This window comes from Anastrepha ludens, chromosome 2 (assembly GCF_028408465.1).
Source record: "Anastrepha ludens isolate Willacy chromosome 2, idAnaLude1.1, whole genome shotgun sequence".
Lineage (NCBI taxonomy): Eukaryota > Metazoa > Arthropoda > Insecta > Diptera > Tephritidae > Anastrepha > Anastrepha ludens.
Genome location: NC_071498.1, coordinates 79,634,124 through 79,654,468, shown reverse-complemented (window position 1 = coordinate 79,654,468; position 20,345 = coordinate 79,634,124). Strand labels below are relative to the sequence as shown.

General features: G+C 33.7%; 1 protein-coding gene across 1 annotated transcript in view; it reads right to left on the bottom strand.

Annotated features, from left to right (window-relative positions):
• Window positions 1–6,580: 6,580 nt before the first annotated feature.
• Window positions 6,581–20,345, bottom strand: part of LOC128871935 (homeotic protein deformed) — a 58,744-nt gene continuing 44,979 nt past the window's right edge. Inside the window, exons 4-5 of the mRNA XM_054114122.1 lie at window positions 13,559–13,953; window positions 6,581–7,160 (exon numbers count right to left, since the gene is read on the bottom strand). Of these exons, the coding sequence (XP_053970097.1) occupies window positions 6,768–7,160; window positions 13,559–13,953 (788 nt within the window). The 3' untranslated portion in view covers window positions 6,581–6,767. The remainder of the gene's footprint in view (window positions 7,161–13,558; window positions 13,954–20,345) is intronic.

The window sequence follows — 20,345 nt, the reverse complement described above, 5'->3', positions numbered from 1 at the left end:
TAATTTATTTTATTTGAGGTTACGTCCTTCCTATGTGGATTTAAGTAAATAATCATTAATAATATACATTTGTGTGGCATGTATGTACACATGTATGTGTGCTGGAAGTTAAAACATCAGCATATACTATACACCTTAAATAGCTACCTACTCATATACTCTCTAACTTAAGTACGTATCTGTGGACTTTTGACTGTTGACTTTAGGGCTGACTTTTTGCAAAAACATTATATTTTAATTTAACATTTATAGAAATAGACTATTTTAACTATAGCTAGGAACACTATTTTCGGGATACGATACGATACCAAATCGATCCCTCAACCATTCAATGCCGATATTATGTCTCGATATTTTTAAACCATATTTTATGGAATCAATATGGCGAAACAATCAGATCGTCAAACCGAACACTCTGAGATTTTTGAAGTCGCTGATTACCACCAGTTTTAACCTTCAAACCGGCACTATTTGCATATTTTCATTTTCATATTTAGATTTTCAAATAGCTATAACTTGTAGAGTTTTGGTCCTGTCTAAAAACGATTATTGACCAAAATTGAACCTTACCTCCATACATCCGAAAAAAAAGCAAAGTGTATCTCTTTTCCTGTTTTTTTAGAATTTATTCGTTGTTCTACCTAACTCTGCTCTATTTACAATTTAAAAAAATGGATCGTTTTACGAAAAGTACGGACTGTGTTTAACTTTTTTGTAGTAAATAACGAGTATATCGGAGTTAGGATACAAAGTTTTTATTTTCTTAGCAGTTATGGCATTTCATTAGTGTTTCTCTGTGTTGCACGCAAGCAAGCTGTGGATAGATTGCAAAGTTTTTTGTTGATATTATCATTTTTAATTGTGACTTTATACGATAATTTTCAATTGGGAAAACAATAAGATTTTGACTGGTTCGTAATTCGTGTGTAGATTTCTTTCCGAGCTAAATATTCTATAGCTCTTGGCAAAGGGAGATATGAAACCACCCTAGCTATTCTTATCCTTTTCAACATTATGAGCATACATAACTTTAAGAATAGTTAGAATATTATTTGATTAACATTTAACTCTTTTTGTGGAAATGTATGTGTTCGAGACAAAGTGGTAGCAAATCAAAATGTTTACCAGTTATGACTAAGTTTCTTTTTTATAGTGTTTATTATATTATTAAGAAACTATAGCTCATTTCTTAACAAAAAACATAAAAATTCAATCTTAAAATTTTGTATTATTGTATTAAAGAATTAGAAAAATTCGACAAACTTTCCATCCCAGTTCCACGGTTTCTAATTGGAATTTCTAGTTAATCCGATGGAGGAGATGACGCGTGAATGAAGCAACGGTTCATCAAGAACTGTGATGCTAAGAAGAAGAACAAGAGCATAAATGTGCAAAAAATCAAAGAGTTTAAACACTTCCAATTTGAACTTCATAACGCAATTTTTTATTAATTCCTATGAAAATGTTTGAAATTTTGAATGAGTTTTATTAAGTTCTTATAAATTTTGTACACTGCTCGAAACTTTGATTGATATGAAATTTTTTGAATAATAAAATAAACAAAATTTGTATGAATTTAATAAAAGATCAATGAAAATTATGAAAGAAAAACAAACAAAAAGTTGTCAAAACTGGTCAAAATGCTTGAGCGGTTTGTATATATGTAAGTGGCGAAAGTTCAGTTTATTAACGTATGTAAATAATGTCAGCTTATGTAGTCTTGGTTAGCACACAATACTACGTCGTAGACAAATCCCATTATTAAGTTTTTGGCTAAACTTCCTCTCCCGTTTGTGGCGTACGCTTGATGTTATTTCACAATTGAACGGGTCTATGGTCTTATGTCGCTGAAACGTAGATGGTAGTTTAGAGAAACTTTTACATAGTAGATTTGCACATGGAGTTTTGCTATTTTGCTATTGCCTACCTAGTTTCAGAAAATCGTATCCTGTAAGAATTAATAAATACTAATAATTTAGCCAACTTTTTATCAAAAAGATGGCAATTAGCATGAAAAGCCCTTTGTACGCATTGTCTCTTTGTAATTCTTGACGCCTACAGTTTTACAGCCATGGGAGCTCGAGAAAATCAGAGTTTCATCTATATAATTTATAGATATATATATATGTTGTATATATAATTGGCCACTCCTCCTATTTTTGATATGCGTCTTTCTACAATTGGAGAGACCTACAGTTTTACGCATATGGGTTTTTTTATGAGGAGTGTTTTCTTGTCCAAAATACAGATGGAGATTTGCATTTGCAATTGTCTGCCGAGCAACCACTACAAACGCCTTTTCTATTAATTGGTATTTCGTGCACGCAGTTTCCGAATGGCGCGAACCCATTCGGCTACTGTGGCCGCCAGAGCTCCATCTACTTAGACAAAAAATTGCATGTGCGCTTAAAAAAAAAAAATAGGACGAAAGAAATTCTAGTGCTACTACTTTAGAGTACTAAGTAAAGATATTAAAAAAAAAGTAAGAATTGCAGGAAATCCAACTTTTAAAATTAAATTTTTTGTTTTGAAAAATATCAAAATGAAACACAACCTTTTTTTAATTAATTTTTTTTTTTAAATATAAAAATGAAACACAACCTTTTTTCAACTTAAATTAGTAAAAATTAATTTAAAAAAAATTTAATTCAAATCGTTTAAATTACGAGTATATGCGAGACAATATTGAAATTGGTTTCCTTAAGCCCTAAAAATCGTAAAGTCTTTTAAGATTTATAATACACGGCCCGCCATCTATCGTTACGGATTTGAACTAGGTGTTATTTGAAAAATGGTAATATTTAGCCGTCATCTGATTTGACAGAAAATTAGTTTTATTCTTCCGCTGAATGAAAATGGTTGTGTATACGCTCAAAGAACGCTGGGAAATATTGCGACATTACTTTGAAAATTATGGTAATGTGGCAGAATGTGTACGAAAATTACGTACGGCAATGGGAAGAAGAAAAGCACCGAATGAAGCGTATGTGCGTTACTTTGCGAAAAAAGTAAGAGAAACTGGGTTGCTTATTATTATCTTTGGGGTGCCGTCAAAGACCAGTGTTATGCCAACAAACCAGCAACAATTGATGCGCTGAAGACCAACATACGCGATGTCATAGCTGAAATACAACGGCATACAATCGAAAATGTGTTGAAAAATTGGACCGATCGTATGGGATGGTGCATGGCTAGCCGAGGCAGCCATATGAATGAAATTGTATTCCATCATTAACCGGAAGGATTGTACTTCAAAATAAAAAAAACAGTTTGGAAAAATATTCAGTAGTTTCTTTTTTATAGCATTTTAAATTCCGTAAAGTTATATGGGGGACCCTGTATTATATTAAATTTACTTTAAAAAGTGTTTTAGTTGTGTTTGTTTTACACTGATAACCTGCCTTAAGAGGCCCCGGTTTTTTTTTTTTTTTTTTTTTATTACAAACATAGATACAATATAAAATACATAACAATGTTTGTTGGCACTGCAACTAGTTACAGATAAACTAACGAGCAGTACAATTTTGGTAACATAAATAAAATTTTGTGAAGAGATTTTCATAGTCCCTTCCTTAAGTTAACAGCCATCATGCCAGATCATGTGGTTTAATTCGATGCAGTCGTCGAGTTAGGCCTGAGGTGTTGAGCAGATTGCTAGCTTCCTCGTTCACGTGCCTTTGAAGCCTATGGGAGTGGGCTTCTGCTTGTTTTTTAATTTCTTCAGCGACCGTAGGGATATTAAGGTCACGATGAATATCCTTATTGCGAACGAACCAAGGTGCGTTGAGAATATCTCGAAGGATTTTATTCTGGAGTCGTTGAAGTATATTTATATTACTTTGACTGGCACAACCCCATAATTGCGCGCCATAGGACCACACTGGTTTTATAATTTGTTTATATATCACTATTTTGTTATATATGGATAGCTTTGATCTTCGTCCAATTAGCCATTTAATTTGTATTACCTTCAGATGGATTTCATGCCGTTTACGTTTTATATGCTCCTTCCATCGAAGCTTAGCATCAAGCGTCATGCCAAGGTATTTTGCAGTGTTTGCATGTGGTATTGCGGCACCTAGCAGCATTATTGGATAATGATTCACTTTTTTGTTGGTGAAGTTTACATGTATTGACTTGGTATTGTTCAATTTTATGCGCCAAGTTTTCGTCCATTCTTCAATAGCGTTTGTTGCAATTTGAAGTTTGGTTGCAGCTTCTTCAGCACTTTTTCCAATTGCTAGGATGGCAGTGTCGTCGGCGAAAGTGGCGATCAAGCTATTCGAGGGTATCGGCAAGTCTCTGGTGTATAAAAGGTATAAGAGCGGACCAAGAATGCTTCCTTGCGGCACACCAGCATTTATTTCTTCAAGGTCAGAGTATTCATTTCCTTGTTTAACGCGAAAGTAGCGTTCACTCAGATACGACTTTAGGAGGGCGCAAAAACCGCTTGGAAGGCAGGTATTTAGTTTGTTATTTAAACCGTCATGCCAAACCTTGTCGAAAGCTTGTGCGACGTCCAAGAATACTGCTGAACACACGTTATTCTGTTCAAAAGAGTTTTCAATTTCGGCTGTGAGGCCCCGGTGGTCTAGAAATTTCAAAAAAATATTTTTTTTCGATATTTCGAAAGTAAAGTATCTTAAGAATATACTGTGAAATTTTCATGCGGAAATTCCCAATATTATAGTTTCTACAGCCCATTAACTACACAGGTAGAGAGCGGTCCGTTCGCTCCTGTACCTCAAACTTTAAACTCATTTATCTCGAAACGACTTTTTTCAGCCTGGTGTTGTCCAAAAAAATATTCAACCGAATCGTCCGCTCGTACAAGAATCATATTATTATTTCAATTATTTCGTATTTTTTCGATTAAAAAACTGTCAAATTCAAAACCGCGCCATTCTGTAATTTGGACATAGCTAGAGTCGTTTTTGTGTTTTAGATAAATAGAAGAGCCTAAATGGGCAACACCAATACAGGTCCAATTTTTCGGGAGGGTTAACTTTAGCGCCATTTTTTAAATTAAGATTAACAATTTTTTTTTCATTTTTGTAAGCAAAAGAAACTAAATAAAAAGCCTAAAAAATTTAAATATGTTTTTCATTTTTTCTATTGTAAAAAAAATTCCTGAAAATACACTAAATTTTTGAGCTCTAGACCACCAGGACCCCTTAAGTTTTAGTCGGCTCCGAATAGTTAGTTAAGAATCTTTAGGGGATGAAATATGTACTCCTCCAGGACGCTAGCCTGTCTCATCGTGTGCAAACTCTTACTTATGAGCGTGCACATATATAATTCTTTATTTTCGGTATCAGTATTTTCAATTCAAAATTAATGAATAGCCAAATTATGTAGAGCGATACCTTATGTGAGTAACAATGCATACTTTAAATATGATATCGTGTCCCTAGCTATAGCTATGAAGGCATAGAGCATTAAAATCCTGTTGTTTGGTGCTTGGTAGGCCAAAATTCCTCAGATAATTGTATGTATCTATGTACATTGATATTGTTACTTAACTAATTCACTGCATTTCCCGAATCTGCTTTTGGCCACTTTTAAAAGAGGCAATTTGAACATATTCATATATGGATTTAAAGAATACAACTATGTTGGTTGCAAGTATTCTATATACATACATATGTACTTACATAGTATACTTAATTTGAACTTTCATGTATTGTATGTACAAAGTAACGCAAAATTAATCATCCAAATTATTTTTGTATAACTTTTTACTAAATAAAAAATATGATTTTGAGTGATGGAAATAATATAACTGCTCGCAAAAACGGGAGGAAGTCGTTTATCAAGGCCCTGTAGCCAGATGACGTCGTCAAAAAAATACGTCCCAAATACTCCTTGCGTCTGAACGCCGCACCACACAATGATTTTGAGTGGATGAAAGAATTCTTTGTCTATCACACGCCTATTTTCAGGGCTTCAAGAATGAAGAATTTGCTTATTGACGTAATCGCTTAAGTGAAAATGTACTTCGACGCTCTTGATGACAGTTTCAATACAAAACCGTCCTCTTCGTTGTTGAGGTTGTGGATGGTTTGACATTAATTCACACACCACCGACGATCAGCAGGCATTAACTGATGAACGGTTTGCACTATTTCTACGCTAAAATGCGTAAGTCTTTCTCTAAAATTCGCTGTAAGGTACGTCTTGTGATTTACATTTGCGTAGCCCGTCGTCTGGTTGATGTTTTTTCGTCTGTTCGAATCGAGCATCTTGTCTGTTTGTATACTCCTGCTATTTAACAAGTGTCAAATATGATTGACGTACCGCGCCACTTACAGGAATTATAATATCTTTCGATAGGACGATTAATTTCGCGCCACCTTGCATAAACTTATTTATTCACATAATATGTTGATACAAGGATATATAAATATATATACAAGTACATGTAGGTATGTATATACACTTAATAACAATTCCTCATATAAATAAGTATGTATTACATGCGCTCTTCGAACCCAATAACTTATTTTGATTTGTTTAACTATTTTAATAACAAGAAATACTTAAATACAAAAAAAACAGTTTTGCGTAGCTTTATGTAAAACTGGCAATTGAACCACGATGAGCCTCGCCGTTTAAGTTATCGTGGTTAATTTTTTCGTAGCTTCAGAAGAAAATGACTCTCATTTAAATACTATATTTGCAAATTAGATTCACCACTCAATCGAAATGAGTTAATTAATTATAGTTTAAGAACCTTATCCCAAACGTCTATCCCATGCTCTTGATTTCTACAGTGTAGTCAGATCATAATCTTGTTTTATGTGTTGCAGATTCGCCATCATATCAGGTTGCTGTTGTGGTGGCGGAAGTGATGCGTGGACATGTTGAGCGGCGGGATGTAGACTCGCATGCATTTGATTGTTGGCGTTGGCGGTCGCTTGCAAGCTACCAGGAACATTAACACCACCATTCGTATGGCTATTTGGTAGTTGCTGCTGCTGTTGTTGTTGAGATCCATTGTAATTGCCACTTCCGTTAGTATTGCTATTATTGCATGGGTGCTGGTGAAGCGTTGGAGCGCTAAGCAAATTCGCCGCATCATTAGATACGGGCATATACGACGTATTCCCCAGAGAAGAGCTGACGTCGCCGATGCTTTCTAGGCTATCCGTTCGTATGCACTGAAAGTCAAGAAGAGAAAAAATACAAGAGATTTAAACTAGAAATGCGAATAATATGTAAATAGTTAAAAAGTACAAAATAATTCAATGAAACTATTCGGTAGTTAGTATGGAAGCCAAGGCACAAAGCATTTCTTAGATAAAAATGTGGATTATGCAAAAAATAGAACAAGGAAAATTTGCGGATCAGTTTTTAGATTAAACAACAAGGAATATTTTAATTAAAATATTTTATTTAAAAAAGGAGGGATGATTTAACAAAATAATTTTAATTGGAATAATTTAATAAATTTGTAGATCATCAGAATAGATGCAGTGCTTTTAAATGGAGGCGTATCATAGGACAAAACTTTTAGAAAATGGAGAACAGTGAATTGAATACATAAAAAAAGAAAGAAAAAATTGCTATGCAAAATGAAAAAATTACTACATAAAAAATAGCTTGTTTAAGCGAAAATATTGAATAAATATAATGAGTTTTTTAAGTCAAGTGTAAGGCTTACAGAAAACCCTATAGAAAATATCAGATTTACCAATTGCAGGGAAATTAGATGAATAGTTTTTGAATTTCGCGAAATATCTGCCAACGAATTACACTTTATGTGTAAATATCTAAAGAAAAAATCTAATTTTGATAATATTAGTCCAAAAATACTATTACCTCATTGGGTTACACTAAGTGCTACATTAGGAGGAGGATCATTAATACAGTAGACTACCTGCAGTAGACTATTTAAAAAGAGGGGAAAAGTATTGAAAAGCACACTTATTTTGTGGCTGAATATTTAGACTGTGAAAGAGCTTTCGAAACAATCAAGAGAGAAATACTGTCAGGGAAACGAAAAATGAATGGATTAAGAGATAATAAACTAAAATAGTTCAATTCCTAAGACTCGAGGAACCTAAGTAAATGGATCCGTCTCCGGCTGTGGAAAAGTAGAAATAGGAGCGCCACAAGGGTCTATCCTAGGTGCTCTACTATTTATTAAGATTTACACACAAATGATATTGAACACGTTTTAAAGAAAATAATATAGACAATGAGCATAATATTGTATAAAGTGAACATATTCAGTAGAAATTGGGAAGATTACATTAAAAACTCTAACCTTTATAAGTCAAAAATGTTTAAGTTAAAATTGTAATACATAGTATTAAATAAGTGTAAAATAGAGTATACAAAATACCAATAAAGATTAATAAAAATATTACTAAAAGGAAAATATAGCCAACTTAAACTCATTTGAACTCTGATTCCAAGTATTTTATATGGGGTATCCTTATTTAATATTGCTTCATAAAGTGTACTTGGAAGTGATATACACAATTTCACTAAGGTTTCCAAAGAAATTTCAACCCAACCTTGTTTTATGGCCGCTATTAAAGCTTCCTTATTTCCAAATTGACTTTAAGGGACAAATTTCCCATGAAAATTGACCGAAGGCGGTAGTAAAAGGTGGAAAAGCTTTCTAGAGTACGCCTTTGTGGCGCTTCGCATTCATTCTTGATGTAAGAAACTAAAGACGGGAGCTCCATAGTATGATACGGCTCACCACGTCACAACACCACCTTCGCTATTATGTAGACAAGTCAAATGACTTTTTCGCGTATCATGGAAATAATAATTACAGCCATCTGGTTCCTGTAAAAAAGTTATTATTATAAATTATCTCTACCCTCATGTCACCATCATGCGTCTTTTTAAGGTTGAAAAGAAAAACACCAATCCAGCTCGTCCAAGAGCCATCTATAAAATATTGAATTTATTTATTTATTATTATATTTATTAGAAAGGATATTTCACTGGAAATATTCCTTTAATACTAAAATCAAAGCCACTCTTAAATGTAACCAAATATTTGTAAAATGTCTTCTAAGAATTGAAAGTATAGACAGAATACAAAATAAAGTTTTAAATAAAAAAAAAAAAAAAAAAATAAAAAAAAATTATTTTTTAAAATCTTTCGACTGAGAAAACCACTTCGCGGCACAACTGAAGGCAGCAGGATATCAGATGCGTTAAGGGGAGGTTTTTTTTCCTTACTTTCAGTCCTTTGGCATGCTAATCACTTTAGATGATGCGTTTTAATATAGTCAGGCTAGTACTAACAACGGATTCCACCTTGCACGTACCTCCTTTAATATTTTCACCATAGCTTAACTTATTTCTTAAAAAAATGCTGATCACATTTTGGCTGCGACCAGTTTTCTTCGCGACATATCAATGGTTTAAGCAGGATTCCGTAAACGCTCTAATTTTTCATTTTTCTTTTGCAGTTAAAGGTTTTCCCCGGCCCATTTTAAAAAATTGTAGGCAATTTTGCACTGCTCTGTAACAATATTTGCGAAAATTTCTCATGAACCTATTGCAATGAGCTGAAAAAATTGAATATTTTTCTTATATTTGCATCCGAGACTGGCTCATTTTTGAATGAGAGCGCGCCCAGGAACTCGTTTGAGTAGTCGACATAATACGCCAAAAATACAATAACTCGTTATTTTTACATTAATGGAAAAGTGTTGCAATTAGCGTGCTTATAATTATTTTTTTTTTGTAAAGTAATTCAATTCGAACTAAATAAATTAAATTAAAGCTTTTGTTTTTAGAATTTTGGCTTCTACTTTTAAATATAATAATATTTAATATGTATGTATATGTTATTTTATAGAAGACCTGTCTTGGGTTTTGTAAATATGTGCTTATGTATGTGTAAATTTTTTATACTCTGCTTTAAAAGCGAATATAATTGAATTGAAATTGAGTTGTGATCTTTTTAATTTGTGATATGTTACTATTTTTGGTAACCACTTTTTAAGTTATTAAAAATCAACTATTATTTTTATTTTGCTTAGCTTATTCTGTTTTAAAAATTTGTTTTTCTCAACATTTTTTTTTAAGTTTCGTTCAACATTCAAAACAGGCAACATTCTATATATTTCTTTATATGTAATTATGTTTTTCGTCTGCATTATTGATGCCTTTCAATGTTTAATAATTACACTTAAACCTTAATTTTAAAATTTTTGCTTTATATCTATTTTATATTGATTGTGCTTTTTTTATTGAGTATATGAATATACGTTTATATGTATTGTAAATACAATATATGTTAAATGGGTAATATAGGACTACTGGGGAACCGTTTTTACCGATGTGACTCAAGTTATAAAAAATTCATAAAAATCCAATGTGGCCATAAAATTGGCTTTAAATTTAGAATTTTAGTAAACGTTTTTACTATCGATGTGATAATTTATATCACCTGTTATATAATAAATGTCACAAGAATCATTTTCTCTTAGAGCAATACATTTACTGAACGAAACTGTTACGAATTTGGCTATTTATTTATACGAAATATAATTATAAATAACTGCATTGCAAGAGTAAATAAACTAACAGTTATGGCTATCGATCTGGCGTATTTCTAAAAGTTTCTTATAATATATTATAAAATACTGTTGAATAAGAATCGTATTAGTCTAAGGCTATAGAATTTCCCTTCCAAAAGTATTCATTTCAAAGTATTCTTTCAAAAGATGCATTATTCAATTCTGCATTTATGTATGGCAGAGACGAGAGCGTCATTGCCACATTTTCAAAGGATTTCTTGAGCCTGAACCCATTTTAGTGCACCTACATTTTTAGATTTTTGTAAAATCAGTGCTGGCAAAGCATTAAATATTTCAAATTATTTCAGGTTTTTAAATATCTATGAGAAATACACGTTGATTGCAATTAACTTCAGAGAAACAAAAAACACTAAAACGGGAACTAGGCACTAAATCACTTTTGTTTTTTTTTGGCGTTTTAATATCCAAAAAGCACTATATCTGATTCTGAATGCAGGAAGCAATCCAGCGAAAATAAATTTGAGTGTTCACCAACGAATTTTTTTTTTTTTTTTCACGTTTTTCTAACGTTTCTAACAAAGGCTTTTGGGCCGACGGTATACCGACAGAGCTGTTCAAAGCCAACGGTGAAGGGTCCGTGGGGGCGCATGTGCAAGCTATTAGGCGAGATTAGGTAAATGCCCAATGACTGCTAAATGTATTCTGCCCAATCTCTAAGAAAAATGAAGACGGACTGTCTATATGCCACCATGTCCAATTTCGGATCGCCGCTAAATTTATATGACTTGTTATTTTGTGCTCAACCCTCATACAAAACAAACCACTAGGAGTGAATAAAATCTCATGAAAGTTCCTTGAGGGCTTAGGTCATTTTAATTGACTAAATCCTTACATATCTAAAAAATCTTCAAAACAAAAATTCAACGAATTTTGATGGTGTTTGTACTTTGAAAATCTTGAATTATTTTCTCACTTCTCTCGGTAAGATGGAAGTATTTGTAAAGCAACAATACACACCCAATAATCCATATAATCAACTAAAACAATAAGCTACCTTAAACGGTACTTTTGTAGATGGACTCTTGGAAAATCTCAGCCAAACGCAAAATCTTTATTTATTAATTTCATCGGTGAATTTGAGCCTCCAAAAATTATACAATTAAGTTGTAATTCAAGCTTTCTATCGTGTACAACGCCTTCTTTCCTTAACAACAGTCCAACAGAATTCTACCGGAAAGCTCGTAAAAAAGGTAAAATTGGTAAATCTGAAAAAGTCGTCGCAAAATGTACCTGTATTACTTTTCTTCTTCTTGTTTGGCCCGATAACCGCTTAGCGATTTTGGCCGAGTATAACAAAGCGCACGAGTCGAAAACACCAAGTGAAGGCAAGTTCTTTTGCACCTGATCTTTCCAACGCAGAGGAGGTCTTCCCCCTCACCTGCTCCTTTCACAGTCGGAGTGTTTGTATCCATTCGGCCGACATGACCCATCCAACGAAGCCGCTGGATCTTTATTCGTTGCGCTATGTCTATGTCGTCGTAAAGCACATACGAATCATTACTCCATCACCTATGATACTCGCCGTCAGCATCGTACAAAGGTCCAAAAATTTTCCGCACAACCTTTATGTCGAACACTCCAACGGTCGCCTCATCGGATGTTGTCATCGTAAAAGCTTCAGCGCCATACGATAGGACGGGCATGATGAGAACCTTGTAGAGTGTTAGTTTCGTTCATCGAGCGAGGACTTTACTACTCAATTGCTTACTTACTCCAAAGTAGTACTTGTTGGCAAGAAAGATTCTTCGTTGGATTTCAAAGCTGGCATTGTTATCGGTGTTATTGCTGGTTTCTAGATAAACGAAGTCTCTTACAATCTAGAAATCATAACTACCAATAGTGACGTGGGTGCCGATATGCAAGTGCGCAGACTGTTTGTTGGTTCCACCTCTATTACTTACTAATCGCTAAAGCCAGCCAAAATTATATCGCGGATAGCGTTTATTCATTGTTATTGTTGAATAGCCAATTGGATTTTACTTCTTTTTGAGTTTATAATAATGAAAAACATTTAAGTAAAAACCCAATATACACTTTCTTCTTCAGAGTACCTAAAAACTACATTACGGCCCAAGCAGATTTGTATCCGAAATACTAGTATACATATATTGTATATATATATAATTGGCGCGTACACCCTTTTTGGGTGTTTGGCCGAGCTCCTCATCCTATTTGTGGTATACGTCTTGATGTTGTTCCACAAATGGAGAGACCTACAGTTTCAAGCCGACTCCGAACGGCAGATATTTTTATGAGGAGCTTTTTCATGGCAGAAATATCCTCGGAGGTTTGCCATTGCCTGCGGAGGGGCGACCGCTATTAGAAAAATGTTTTTATTAATTTTGGTTTCACTGAGATTCGAATCAACGTTCTATCTGTGAATTCCGAATGGTATTCACGTACCAACCCATTCGGCTACGGCGGCCGCCAAATTTTAATACCCAGAATCTTATTTTTACATTATTTTATCATTATAAAATTTTTAAAATACTAAATTTTTACCCAAAGTATATTGTAATACATCAATATCAATACCAAAATCAAATAAATAAAACAATTCAAATCAACAGAAAATGGGATTGAAAACCAAAAACAAACCTCATACGCTAAACCCTGCCTAAAGCGAAATATACCACATCTCAATTTCTAGACTAATATTAAGTCGAAATCTTTAGAATTTTTGGACCTTCATACAATCGAAAAAGTCATGCTCACCATTACGGTCTACGATAAGGATAAGCAAGGATAACGCTGCTAATTTGTTTGCCGAATTCTTCAAATCCAATTCCGTTTTTGATAATGATAAAATCATAATCTGAGTTGTTTATGATATATTCTACTGTAGAGTTTAGTGGTAGTGCAAAACTGCCCAACGTGGTTCTACAAAACTCACATTGAGAAACATGTTTGGAAGCCTATTATTTCACTTTGAAGTTCAAAATGAGAACAACCCTAGTACAGTTAAGTAAATTGTTTCACCTTACCTCATTTATTACCGGCGGTTGTTGTTGCTGCTGCGACTGTTGCTGAGTTGTTTGTTGTAGTTGCCGCTGCTGTTGCTGCGCCTGTTTTTTTGCGCTAACCCTCTTTGGTTTCTTCGGCGCTACCAGTGTTGGATTTCCGTTTGCGTCTACCGTCTTCTTCCTCACATTCTTCGTATTTGGCAATTTATTATCTTTTTTCCACTTCATGCGTCGATTCTGGAACCATATTTTTATTTGCCGCTCCGACAACACCAACGTATGTGCGATTTCGATGCGTCTACGACGAGTGAGATAACGATTATAGTGGAATTCTTTTTCGAGTTCGAGTATCTGATGGCGAGTGTAGGCGGTGCGCTGACGTTTCGGCTCCATGCCCGGCTGATAGGAACCATTAGCTAAAAATATCAAAATTAAATTTTAAAGAGTTATGGATGTTAGTTTAATTTAAAAATTAGAAAAGTTTTAGCGATAATTAATTGGAGTTTCGCTAAATTATTGTTAATATTAGACCGCAATATCTAGACTGTAAATAACAAATGTTTAAATTTCCAGATTATTTTGTTTTACAGAAATAACCGCTTTTAGCGTTTGAAGACATCAAATTAATACGACAGCTGAATGCTATGAACTCCGCGCAACTCCCTTAAGCCATACGCATTGTCTTATCTATTCTTACTTTACAAGTAGATGGCGGTGCCAAATGTTCTCGCAGTCAATCAAATTTAACAAAATGCGTACTGACTTCTTGGCTACGGTGAAAATTTTTAATTTAACTTTGTCAGTAAGCGGACACAGTTGTTCATTTTTACGCGAAAGGTGTGGCAATTGATGCCTCTGTCGCAGTCGCCATCACTCGTGGAAAGGCCAAACGGCCAGTGCAAAGCGAGTTTTTATGCAGCAGTACAATTAATCAACATCAAAAATGTGAAGGGCGCGAAGAAAAAGCGGACAATAACTGATAACTAAGTATACAGCTTAAAAGAAAATTTTCCTCAAGGGCAACTACATGCCACTGTGTAGTGCGGCGGAAGAAACGAGAAAAATCAACCCTTTTTCCACCTAAAGACTCAAGAAAATTTAGTAAATTTTTAATGCATTTGTATCACCTGCTGCCCTAACACAAAAGAAGAAGAATTTTCTTAGCCAATACTACATAAATTTCTCCAGATATATATTGAATGTATACATTTACTTGTATAAGTATATTTATTATTAAGATACCATATGCTGGTAAATGGGGCTTCACTGAATAAAAAATATATCAATTTAAAGTGAAATATGATTTGTTCTAAAACAATAGTCATTTTTGATAGGTACATGTTGATTTGAAATTTGCGGACCGAAGAAAACTGTAAATGGAATCGTAATTCATTGGTTTCACAATTCGATAAATAATTTGGCTGAACCTTCTTTTACTCCATAAATGTATGAATAAGATGTAAGAGTGACGAGTATTGAGTTAGTAGCATTTTTGGTGTGAGATAAATAGCAAAATGTCTTAAATAGATTAAAGTGCCAGAAACTACCAGGAATTATATAGATTAGTGTATATTACATCTGTGGAGTTTTGCCAAAACGAAGGAGGAAGAAAATATTATTTTAGATCATAATTAGTTTCATCCAACCACAGCCAATAAAGATATTAATGTACCAGAACGGTTCGAAACCTTTTCTTAACTAAATATTATTGGGTATTAGTTATCAGGGGAAAAGCAAAATGATTTTCAATTGATTTTGACTTTTGCCACCTAACTTCATATAATCGAAATAATGTGCGCTGCTTTCATACTAATTTTGAATGATTGAAGTCCAAGTGCGCTAGGATTATTTAAAAGCATGACTGGAGATTTGGCAAGGTCATTTCATCGCTTCAGCGTTTCGATGTGACAAAATCAAGCCTTAAAAAAGAGGTTGTCTGTAAAATCGGTTTACTGACGATAGTTTAACTTGACAACGCCATAAGAAAATTCTGATGGAATGGTTCCATTTTTCAAAAGAAAATTTAATTTTATTTGTTTGATAGATATTTTGTATGGATATAGAGAAGGAGGTAAATGGAATTGATAAAGTTACATTTACATAAACGTGAAGAATTACGAAACATTTATGAAATTCATGAAAGATATTTTCAATTTCGAATGTGCATCAGACGTTAATAAGTCGACAACACTAAGAAGCACCATCATCGATTTAACTTTTTCAAGACACATTACACTCGAAACACTCCCTTTTATTTCCTACTTTTCCTATCATGTATGTGGTAAATATTACCATACATTTTTTCCTTCATATAAAGGGGGGGTTAAATTTCAAGGGCCGATGTTGAATGTGACCTAAACCTAAACGTCAACGACACCGTTGAGCTTCTTTCTTTGGGGTTATTTGAAAGAAAAGGTGTACATCGATAAGCCAGCAACAATTCAAGAGCTAAAGAATGAGATAATTCGGCCATTAACGGCATAGAACCTCAATTATGCCTCAGCGTCATCGAAAATTTGGACCATCGGATGGAGGTATGCCGGCGAGGCCGCGGCCGCCATTTGGCCGATATTTTGTTCTATACGTAATTGAGCCATACCAATATTATCATAATAAAGAGAAATGACAATAATCTCCTAAACAAATGGTATTTTATTCAAAATCAACACCGGCCCTTGAAACTTAACCACCCTTTAGATAAGGAACTATTTGCATTTGGTGATCTTTGGAGGTGTGCCAATATTTTGTTCCATACGTAATTGAATCATACCAATAGTATCATAATAAAGAGAATTAACAATTATTTCCTAAAATAATTGTATTTTATTCAAAATCAACACCGGCCTTTGAAACTTTTTTTATAATAATAAATTAATAATAAAAACATTAAAACAACAGGTATGTATTATAAACAACTAGTCGTCACTAATTATAAATTCGGTACGGATGAATATGATACAATTTGTTTTATTTTAAACTCTTCAAATCAGATTAATAATCCTCATAGAGAAATGGTTCATTACCATGCACACAGGAAAAAGGCATATGCAAATACAAATATGTGAATTTATATACATATGCGCATATACATACATACATATATATGCTCACTCAAGTAACAGAGAGCCAGATATCGAACGTTGCCGAACGCGGGGGCCGATTGTGAGTCTTTGTCGTTCGTTCCGCGCTCTCGCTTGCAGTTCAAGCAACTGCCGCATTTTTTGGTGCGTGCAGCCGGCTACATCGAATTATAAGACGCTATCACGTCAAAAAATTAAGGGTTTGTCTTGAAAGAAAAGTTATGTTCGAAAAGAATCGTCCCCTTAGTATTAAAATAGCCTATACATTTTTTGATGTTTTGAGAAAATGAATTTCAAACTTTTTGTCGAAAGTAACTCTCACTCAAATCTCGTTATGTCTATAAATATTTATTATTTTTTGACTGACGTTTTGACCCACTTTGTGGAACTAGAATTTGATCAAATTTTGACCACATATAAAATCGGCGATGGAGAATCCAAAAATTCAATAAAAAAAATAATAGCCTATGAGCACATAGGCTATTGTTATACTACATATAAGTGATTGCCAATTTTTGTATGTATTGAGTGTTGCTTTCCATTTGTATCCGTATGTCTACTTTCAAGTGCAGCCACGTTAAATATACACACATAGGTCGCTTCTGGCATGATCTTCGATAACTTATCTCAAACGCTTTTGCTCACTATGGTAAAGATTTCAATATATACGGTAACAAAGATCAGGATATAACTGTTCTCTACATATATCAGTAAAATCCCCAATAAAACAGACAGAAACAGTTTAAAATGATTTCATTATATACCTATTATACTGTTATATTTCCTCATCATCCGAAATATTCGGTGAAAAATGCGTTTAACCTTATGTTAAAATTAAGGTGAGAAAATATAGAATTTATGTTATCTGGTTTTGCTGCTGTTTTAAATTTCAAACAAGAAAAAAATATTGAATTAAATATTCGAAGTGATTTAAAAAAAAATGTCTGGAAATACCTTTCTATTTTATTGGCATATTCTGGCGTTAAGTATGTTTCATTTACTATAAAAGGAATTATCAACTGGTTTTTAATAATATTCAAAATTTTCAGTGACAACCATAGTGAACAATTGTGATTTTTCTAATACATATGTACATGGGTTCAACATGCACGCTTAGGTCGCAGCGAAAAGTTAGGTGCTTTAATGGAGTACATTATTACTAATATGAGTACTCATTAAATGCAGAACATTTTAAATGAAAGCTTAACTTGAAATTGGAGAACGAGTTGTACGTGAAATTTCAAATTTTGATTTAATGGTCTCTATGCTTATACAGTCACTCACACCCTATTTGATACAGATAAGCTTTTTTTGTAAAGTGTTCCATATTTCAAAATATTTTGCGAGGATGGAAAAACAGAGTATGCAGATATTTTAATTATTTTGTTTGAATGTATTTCTCAACATGAAGTACAAAAAAGTGTTACATTTCATTGTAATGCGAAACAAACAAAGACATACAGAGAATTCACGCAACAGCATAAATGATACAGAAAAAATCCTTTGTTATCAATTACAGTTTGAAGTCTACGTGACTTGGAGTCAACCCAATTTTTTGTGTATTTTCGACTAATTTGGTTCCGCCTTTTTATGATCAGATTTGTTGTGGATATCATATTTTTTATATTTGTCTTCAAAACCGACCACAAATTTTCGATGGCGTTCAAATCTGTTGATAGTGCAGTAGTTTCAACAATGGGGGGACATTTATATATTAACCATGTTTTATTATTTGTGACTTATGCCTAGGGTCCTTATCTTGAGAAAAGCGAATAGCTTCAATTTGTAATTTTCTAGCGCTTCGAACCAAATTTTCTTGAAGAAGTTTTAAATAAAGGTATGCGCTCATTGTTTCTTTGATAAAGGTCAAATTTCCACTCCATTTAATGACATGCATGCCCAAACCTTAACAATGCCACCGCCATGTTTTATGGTAGCTTGCAAATTTTGGGGTTTGAGCGCCGTATTGGCCTCGCGTCGTATGACAGTTCTGCCATCTGGTCCAAATAAATTTATTTTTACCTCGTCTGCAATAGTACGGGCCTCAAAAATGTTGGGGTCTTATTTAGATGGGTATGTGCAAACTGCAATCTCTTACTTCTATTCCTTGCACTTGCGAAAGGTTCATTATGGGCTATTCTGCCATTTAAATTTGCTTCCTTTAGTATTCTTCAAACAGTTTCTGGGTGGAGTCTTATCTTATCTTATCTTTTTGGGTATCATTTCAGTGAACTTTGCAGCGCTTCTCGCCGGATTTTTCTTCACTTGGCGCACTAACCACTGACACTCTTCATCTGTGAAAGTTTTAGTTGGAGCCAGTCATCCCATATTTACCACACAACTCTCATGCATAAAACGATCAATAATGTGCTGATCCGTTGACGAACGCAAATGTACAATTCCAGCTACTTTACGATACGACATCCCTTTTTTGCAATGTTCCAAAACTAACTCACGCTTTTCTATCGAAGTATGCGGTCCATGGTTAAAAACACAAGCGTACATAAAACTTAATATTGCTCTATGTCAAACGCACTCTACAAACTTTCTCACACTAAAAATACAATTTTGTTTTGTTGAAACTTGCGTAGGTGAGAGGACAGTTTTTTGTATTTTGCGTTGAGAAATGAAATAAAGCAAAGTTAATCAAATATCTGCATGCTCTGCTTTTCCATTTTCGCAAAATATTATAAAATATAGAACACTTTATAAAAAATCGTATTTGTATCAAATAAGGTGTGAGTGACTGTATCTTCAGAATCGACAGCATCTGCTGAAAGGCAAATAATATAAGCAAAGTCAAACAACTTCGATCAATGTTTATTGCCAAATTTTATGGTAGATCAGAGCGACGAAAATGATGGACTGTACTATGACTCGGATGAGAGTAATTAAACTATTTTCAAAAACATCAACTAATCCGACAATTTGATACTTTTTATTTATTTGAAAATACATACTCATATTAAAATAGCGGCCCCAAGAGGAATGGGTTTGGCAGTTAACCAATTTTCACCATAGTTCAAACATATTTCTTCATTCCTAAGTAGAAGAATAGTATTTACTAGAGAATTTACTAAGAATAGAGTTTACTAATTTTCAGAGAAGTCGGAGTACATTGACAACATCTGGCCGCAACTTACATGCGGACGATGCACTGTGTGACCATCCTACCGTTTCATTATAGTAGTAAAGATATTATATCGTTGCGTTTGTTTTCAATTATATGTATGGTATGTATAGTATATATGTATATCAGCCGATATGAATAATATACAGTGCACTCGCGATAACTCGAACTAATTAAAACAGGCGCTGTTCGATTTATCGAATTTGTTCGACTTATCAATTGAGTGTGCTATGTTAAAAAAACAGTCATCAATATCGACTTTTTTCAATTAAATTTATTTATTTATTTACATATGGATATGAACATGAATATGTTTAAAATAATTAATTCGTTTCAATATTTTTCATCAAATATTTGGCAGTCTTTGTGCCAGTTACACAAAAAAGTCAGCTTTAACAGAAAAGTTAGGCCGAAAAGAAAGTTGTAATGTGTGTTTGTTTTTTCTCGCCTGCAGCAATGTTGAATATGGCTTTTTCACGCAGCAATTGAAGAGTGTTATCCTTTGCGGGGCTTACTTGTTCAGTTGTGGCCCACTGAATTACCTTATTGATAGAGCTAACTGCCTCCTCAGATGATATCCGCTCACATGTCTCAGTTG